This window comes from Sinocyclocheilus grahami, unplaced genomic scaffold, assembly GCF_001515645.1.
Source record: "Sinocyclocheilus grahami isolate Dianchi unplaced genomic scaffold, SAMN03320097.WGS_v1.1 scaffold467.1, whole genome shotgun sequence".
NCBI lineage: Eukaryota > Metazoa > Chordata > Actinopteri > Cypriniformes > Cyprinidae > Sinocyclocheilus > Sinocyclocheilus grahami.
Window position 1 is genome coordinate 499,378 of NW_015505646.1, and position 8,413 is coordinate 507,790.

At 36.7% G+C, this 8,413-nt stretch overlaps 1 protein-coding gene across 1 annotated transcript in view; it reads left to right on the forward strand.

The window, feature by feature from the left end:
* Positions 1-4,233: 4,233 nt before the first annotated feature.
* LOC107553263 (sodium/potassium-transporting ATPase subunit beta-3-like) overlaps positions 4,234-8,413 on the forward strand; it is a 13,002-nt gene continuing 8,822 nt past the window's right edge. The window contains exon 1 of the mRNA XM_016235437.1: positions 4,234-4,551. Within this exon, the coding sequence (XP_016090923.1) occupies positions 4,428-4,551 (124 nt within the window). The 5' untranslated portion in view covers positions 4,234-4,427. The remainder of the gene's footprint in view (positions 4,552-8,413) is intronic.

An 8,413-nucleotide genomic window follows, 5' to 3' on the forward strand; every position in this document is an offset into this window, starting at 1 on the left:
GACATTGCTAAAAAGAACATTATGTTGTGTATTTGGTGTAATGCATTGTGTTTGTGCGGTTTTCTTTTTACGCGTTGCGTTGCATCGCGCCACATAAACCTAAAACCATGTCTGCATTTGTGATCGGAGAAATGACAAACAACAAGCGCTACTCTACACTGCTCAAAACTCGCGTTTGAATCGTCAGTGACAAATTATTTAAATATGAAAAACGTACTCACAGGCTGTGAGTCAGAAGCCCCAGACTGTCCTTGCAAAGTTGGAACTGCCCCACTTTATAGAAACAGCCTTTGTGCACAGACGCATTGTAGGTTACTCTGCAGGTTCAGGAAACAGTTCTCCATAAAATGTGCTGCACACATCTGAATATTTGGGTTGAACTGTTCCGGAACAGTGTTGTAAATACAACTTAACCACTGATTTCTAGTTGTGTCCTCTTTTGGAAGGCCAAACAAAGTACTTTCCCTTTCAAAACGAAACACATAGCGTCACACACGGCGGGCTTGAGAACGACGCGCGTGGCTGGTGAATTCGACGAAGGAGCGTCCGGTGGGCCCGCGGCAACCACACGTGACGACCCCGGGCTGGACTCCGCTTCGTCCACGGTGAAAGCCGATCCGGCGATCCACAGCACGAAGTTGATGTATTTCCTCAGCAACCAGCACGGATCAGCTCCAGGCATGACGAAGCAGATATCGTCCTCTTTTGGAAGGCCAAACAAAGTAGTTTCGCTTTCACAACGAAACACACAGCGCCTTCACAACATGGCGGCGGCAACAATACTACAGCGAGAATAAAAGTTACGCCTTCTTTCTTTGCGTGAACATTTGGGCGGCGTTATGCAAATCTTCCCACATCGTGACGTAGACATGTGGGGGTGTGTTTAAACAAGGCGTTTTAGGGGGGCGTGGACAAGTCTTAACTTTTATAAAGAATATCTCTTTGGGTTTGAGACTTTAGTCTTTGCAACTTTAGGGATCTAATCTATACACGAACAGCTTGTAGCACTTCAAAGAGAAAGGAAATTTGAAATGGCATCATATGACCCCTTTAATAGCGCAATTGTTGCTCGGTAACACATGGCACTGAGAAAGGGTTAATGCTGCCTTCACGTGCTATCGGAAATGTCCTATTTCCCACTTATGAAGTCGTGATTACGAGCTTGTCATATTCAAGTGCTTTAATGTCGGAAAGAATCAAATGTAGCTCGACTATCATAAACATTCACCGCGCTACACATGCAGTTTGCTGAGAATTCTGGAATTTCGGTCAAATACATGCGTTCACTGCTTATAAAACATACAATATGCTTCGAACGATCGTTCTAGCCTATAAATACACTAATTTAGCGACAAGACAAAGGGATGTTGTGAGAACAGCATTGACAGCAGCAATGATTGTCCCCGCCACCAAATTTAAAGATTATGACCCGCCCAACTCGGAAACTCTGGTATCAAAATTATTTCCGAATTTCACAGTAAATACGATTTGAGAGGCGTTCACGTTTAATTTCCGATTAGGAAACTCGTATTTACGATCATTCCGAAAGCACATGAATGCAGCATTAATACCTGAAAACGTCCTGCACCTTTGCACATTTTTGTGACCTCGGAGCAATATATGTAATAAGCCTTTTTGGCTGAATCTGGACGAGTGCAGACCTTTTTCATCTCTGTAGTATCGTATATTTTGGATCTACGCACCTTAGTTGCCTACTGGATTTTTGGATGAGTGTTTGGCGCTATAACCTTTTCTAACTGTGGAAAGAAATGAAAGTAAAATAAAAAATTACCTGTTTTGGCAAATGTTTTTCTGTTTCTACAACTATTAAACTATAAGAAAGTTAAACTAACCAGGCAACAAGTTGACAAGTTTGTTTCTCAATAGAGAAGAACAAAGTAAAAATCCAACAGTCAATATCAAGGAGTTTGCATGCCATTTCTTGAACTACTGACCAGTAAGAGACTATTTGATAAGGCAATGAGCTCTGAGATTTTTTTTTTGCAGACTTAAGTTATACAATTTTTAACTTAAACACAAACATTTCAGAAGCACATAATGAGAAAATTGAATGAAAAGCAGTATTTATTCAAATTAATGATCTGAAATTGGTTATTCAACAAACCTCAAATAACTTATGTAAGACATTGCACAATTTTAGCTTTTAATTTATAATTTATAGCTCCTCTACAAAAAAAAAGAAAAAGAAAAAACTACTTAAACAGTACTTGACAGATGTGCATTTCTTGCTGAAGCACTGACAACAGATACCATTGCAAAATGATAGGCGATCTGTTTCATACACACTGTAAAACAATTCTGTATTAGAATAATTTTGTAAAAAATACAGAAAAACTGTAAACACATTTACATTTACAGTATAAAACTGTAATTTACAAACAAGAAAATTTGAATGTAAACCAGTAAATTCAACAATGCACACTGCTATTAAAATCTGTTTTGTACCTTTAACATACTGACAACCACCATAATAATGCAGATGGTAAAAGAGAAAGCCACATGAAGAATCAAAGCTCATCACAAGCAGCTTCGCCACAAGCAGAAGAATATACTAATATATAGAAGGTGCACAGAGTCATTCATGCAAACACTAAACACCATCATGGTAACACACATGATACTTAAATAATGCATTCAACTTTCATTAAACAACAGAAGATGTAACATAAAGCCCAAATATACATAACTAATAACAAAAACTATTAAAAAAAACATGATTATTTAAACAAAATACTTTCAAATGTGGGGTGTCATGCAGGGAATTCTGGGAATATCAGTTTACAGTTTTTGACTGTAAATTATACATTTATTTGTTATTTTTACTTCTAAAAACTGTAAAATTAATGTCTGAAAAAATGTCTGGTTAGATATTTTACAGTTTTTCCCTGAATATAGTATGGGAACTTACTGTTAACCTATTAACAGTTTTCTTCCGTAGCGTTTTTACAAAATTTTACAGTTAAAATTACACGTATTTTTTACAGTGCAGACTTTGTGCATGTGCATTTGAAGCCAGCCCTTGATCCAAACTTGAAAGCTCCTCACACACACTTATTCTTTCCCTGTTTTAAATGATGGTGGTACCTGCAATATTTTACTTTATAATCCCAGTAGGTTCCTAATTTGTTTCTTAAATGATACAGCTGGTATTTGTTTTCAGATGTCTTTTTCGTTACCATTTTACCATTTTTGATTTTCATTTATGACAATGGTCATTTTAATTAAAATAATACATGAAAAATGTTTAGCCTTTATTCACCGGCAGCACAACTGACCATGTGATTTGGGCTTAATTTGTGCTTTTGAGGATATTGCAAATTGCATCTGATACAGTATGTAATGAGATAAGAAGAATCTTGGTTTTTGAACATGTGTTGGTAACATCCAGGTTTTCTTTCTTTAAGAAATTCAAGAGTTCAACAAATTTAATTTGACAGCTCCAGCAGGGTACATTGCCAAAACCCTTTCACCCTCCCATTTAACAAATTCTTCTTGTTGTGTTACATAAGCCATCTGTGTTTACTGAGGTCTTGCTTCTATTTAAGAGCACTGCCTGATTACAGCTCAGCTGCTCTCAGAAAGCATGCATGGTGATAGCAATAGCATTCATTTTTGCAAGTTCTTCTCTTTGTTCCTGTGTTTCGATTTTTCGAAGTACCAAATAAAACAAAGATTACTGCATAACGTTTCACAAGAAAATACGATTTCTTCAAAACTGTTAGGAATAAATCATAGTCATCAAAGGTTATCTATCTATCTTGAAGTTACTGGTTGAATTTCCATTAAAAAAATGGATTTGGTGCCAACGTTATCTGAAATTTAAAAACGAAACACATAACAATTGTAAGTTCAATTAAATGACAACATAACACAAAAGGTAACATTTAAATAATAATAATCATTAATATTACTGTTGTTACTATTATTAGTTTATTTTTTGACATGCACCCTGGTAATACCAGCATATTTGTAACCACTTGCTGTGTATCTCTCTCTCTCTCTCTCTCTCTCTATATATATATAGATAGATAGATAGATAGGCTATATATATATATATATATATAGGATATATACGGAAAATCATTCAGTACCTTGATACAACCTGAAAACAACTGCGCCGACGAACACCAAAATTCCCCGTTATAAATTTCGCCATCAATTTGTAACAATTTCGCACAATTTACGCATGCGCAAAACCGCTGCCCCTTCGTTCCTTCCCCCACATCATAACGTGCTGCTGTCGGTTTGTAGGACTAGTTTGGAATCAGGTGCGTTGCAGTATATTTGGAGACGCCAGAGGTTTTTCGCTCTTTCATTAGGGCATCAGCCCACTGAGTTCAGTCTCATCAGACCAGGTCACATCACACTCACAGTCTCTTTCTCATCAGTTGCGCCTAAATTCCAGCATGTCTAAAAAGAGCGAAAAACCAGTGGAGGGCAAAGAGCCCGAGGGCAGCTGGAGAGACGTGATCTACAATCCAAGAACTGGAGAAACTGGAGCATTCTTTGGACGGACTGCTAGCAATTGGGGTGAGTTGACACAAACCCTATATGAACGGCATCCTATTCACATCATTATTGCAAGTGATCAAATGTGCAGTTTACAGAAATAACCATATAAGGCGGATTTTGTTGCAGAAACTGTTCAGTCTGCCACAAGCATCTAAAACATGAAGACCCCCCTAGGGTCATGAATGAAGACCCATTCCGACACCTTGATGTCATCAACTCTTTCAATGATGACATCAGTGGCAATTTAGTGTCCTCTCTTGTCTGTGTTTTGAGTGATCTAGAGATAAATATGTTGCTCAACATCTCCAGGTTTTAGCACACATTCTCGTGTAAAATGATGAAGAAAAGGAAATCAATATGAGGATTTTACTCAAATTAGAAGCGACGCAGCAGTCCTTTAAAGTCATTCATTTTAAGGTGTTCTTTTTTTAGGTTTTAAAATGCAACGAAATGACCATACGTCCATATTGCGTGTGTGCTGATTCGGTATCGCGTGTTTTTTGTGTGTGTTTTTTTCCCGGTGGCGTGAAAATTCACTGTGGTGTGAAAAGGAGCTTCTGTAACCTCATTAGAAACTGGCTAAGTGGCAAAACATCTTTTTATTCCAGACTGGTAGTGTGATTTTCGATCTACGTAACGGTTCAATCAAAACAAGGCTTTGTTTACATTATTTAGCTACCGAAAACGTTTGTGCACATATTTCATTGTCCTTAATAACAATATGCCCATTGTGAGAAAGTCTGTGCTTACTGCTTAACGTGAGAGAAAGGCTAGTTTCATTGACCTTCTCTTGTCCTTCCTTATTTATCCTAAAGCCCATTATGCCTATTAATTCATCGGACTGTCTTGGCAGTAAAACTAGCCTAAATATTAAAGGCCTGCAGAATTAATCGTTTTCACACAGTCAAAATAACGACCTCGATTGTCTAGAAACCCATTTTTTGTTCGTTTTGAAGAAAGACCTGAGCGGCAGCGGTCGGTAACATCGGTCGCGGTCGCTGAGCGCCGGTGTTGTGCCGAAATCGGTGACCCGAAAACTGTGAGCAGGGGTCGCTGTCCAGCAAATGTTCTGCGAGAGATCGGACGCTGAAGCCGAATAATCAGCGTCAGAGAGACGAGCGGTGCTGTAAAACATGTTTCATGTCTTAAGACTAAAGAAAACAAGCCCGATATTGTCACCAGCATCTGAATTCTTATATAGAAAAGAATTTAAACATCAATGCTGCTGTTGTCTGCTAATGTATTAGCCTACTACTAAGAATGGTTTCCTTATGAGATGTTTTAGCGCTTGTTATGTAAAACATATTCCGATTATCTGATAATTATAGGTCTTATCTTTATTCTTATTACTGTTTACTGTAATTACCCAATAATGTTTGAGATCTACAGTTTGTTCCTTACAAATGCATATGATTGCAGTTGGCTAGGGTCACTGAATCTGACAAGTAAAAATTCAAATAACATTAGCTATCAAAATGTTACCACTTTTTATTTCATAATACCTGAATAAAATGTTTCATAAAGTGACTAGTGATGTGTGAGCGCCTCTTCTTTCTATTTGACATAAATAAAGCATATTGATTAGATGTTGATATATAGATAGCTACAGTAGGATCTGACAGGTTAAATTTAAAGCCACTGAAATGTTAGCCCTCTTTATTTAATGCATGTTACTATAATGCTTAATAAAGTGACTTATGTGATAAAGTGACTTAGCCCCTCTTATTTTTCTCATTTAAACAAAAGTTGTTTGATATATAGGCTACCTATAGTTAATTGGTTTAATCAATTATAAAAAGTAATAAGAACTATACTTGTTTTTATAGCTTTTTGTTATTAATTTCAGAGTCTGCACTTCATTAAAAAAAAAAAGTTAATATGTGAAGTTATTATGTGGCATCAAGAGAAGCAGAACTGTGTTTTGTACTTTAACTTATTTCAAAATAAGTTAAGCGATTCTTAATTTTTTAAAAATAAGTTAGGTTCAACTCGTGTTTTTAAGTCTAATGTCATTTAAGTTGAAATGATCTATACAGCTAAGTTGACTGTGGTGAAATTTCAGCAGTGTTAGTGGTGCAATAACAAACCTTCTGAATGATAACCTAAAAAAAGCATCACAGAAATTAGCTATAGGTTTTCTTTTCTTTTTTCTGATTATGATTTCTGTAATGTCTAATAATTGGTGACTGTTACTCAAAAGACAACAAGAAATCTTTACATCACTTGAATGAGTTTAAAGAACATAGACTTATAAACTTCATAAAAATAAAAAGGGGTAACATTTTGGTATAGCCTATAATTTTGATCTGTCACACCATACTGTGGACTATATAGGACTATGTCAGCTGATCAATATGCTTTATAAAATAGAAAGAAGAGGAGATCAACATCCCACTTTATTAAACAAGTCACTTTATGAAACATTTATAGTCAGTTATTATGAAAGAGTGGTAACATTTTGATAGCTAACGTTATATGAATTTTTATATTATATGAATATATGAATTTTTACTTGTCAGATGCAATCATATGCATTTGTAAGGAACAAACTGTAGATCTCCAACATTATTGGGTAATTACAGTAAATAGTAATAAGAATAAAGATAAGACCTATATTTATCAGGTAATCGGAATATGTTTTACATAACAAGCGCTAAAACATCTAAGGAAACCATTCTTAGTAGTAGGCTAATACATTAGCAGACAACAGCAGCATGAATGTTTAAATTATTTTCTATATAAGAATTTAGATGCTGGTGACAATATCTAGCTTGTTTTCTTTAGTCTTAAAGGTCCCATATTGTCAAAACGGAAATTTCCTGGCTTTTTTCATGATAACTGAGGTCTAGGTGCTATGTAACTACCATAGAAGTTTCAAAACAGTCATTCCACACTCCACAGTAAAATGCACACAGCCTGCATAAAGTAGCTGTGATTTTTCACAAACCGTTGTGACTTCCGTAAAAAGTTGACGTCAGAACTACTCAGTCACCACCTTCAGTCACCACCCCTCGCACCGTCCACCGTCCCACTCTCCTTTTGCCAAACCCCAGACAACATTGCGGAACCATGCCGAAAATGTTAACTTTAACTACGAAACCAGATCAGCCAACCTGTAACATTACACTCTCACTCAAAGGATGGACGATCTGACAGGATTGTTACTATGAGGTGGATCACATCTACCGTGTATAGTAAAGACAAACTCACAGTGTCTATCTAGTCATGATGAAGATGTATATACATTTAAATTTCAGCAGGCAACTATTTTTACAGCTACATTATTGTTCCAGCCACAATTAATCACAACAATGTATATACAATTACTAATGATTACATATAAATTGTCAGTTTGCTGTTTTACACACATGCACACAGACATTATTTCATACACAACATAATAGTGAGATGCAAGAAACATAGACATATTGCAAATAAATCTGTAGACGCGCCCATAACAACAAAAGACAATACTTTATTTAACATTTTCTGATAAGAAGTGTGCGCTGCAAACGCGAGCATTTTTGACGATCGTTTCTGTCCAGTCTGCTCGTTTTATCGCGTTTAACCACAGCTGTCGTCGGTTTTTTGTCTGGCAGTGGCAGCAGATATGCGATCAAATTTCTCATTTGAGGCTGTATTACGTCGATTCTGGCACCCAACATCACAACAAGATATTTTAAGCTCCTTATGTAGCCGAATCTGCACTGGTTTGAATGGGCCGCCTCCAGTTTCCCCTTTGTTTTGCTGCCTCCAGCTAGCGCTGTGACGTCAGCTGACCCTAGTTACTTGTGGTTAGCCTGGCCGTGCGTCACTCAGAAAACAACAGGCCAATCAGAAGAGAGGCTCATGAATATTAATTAGACAGGCCAAAATCGAC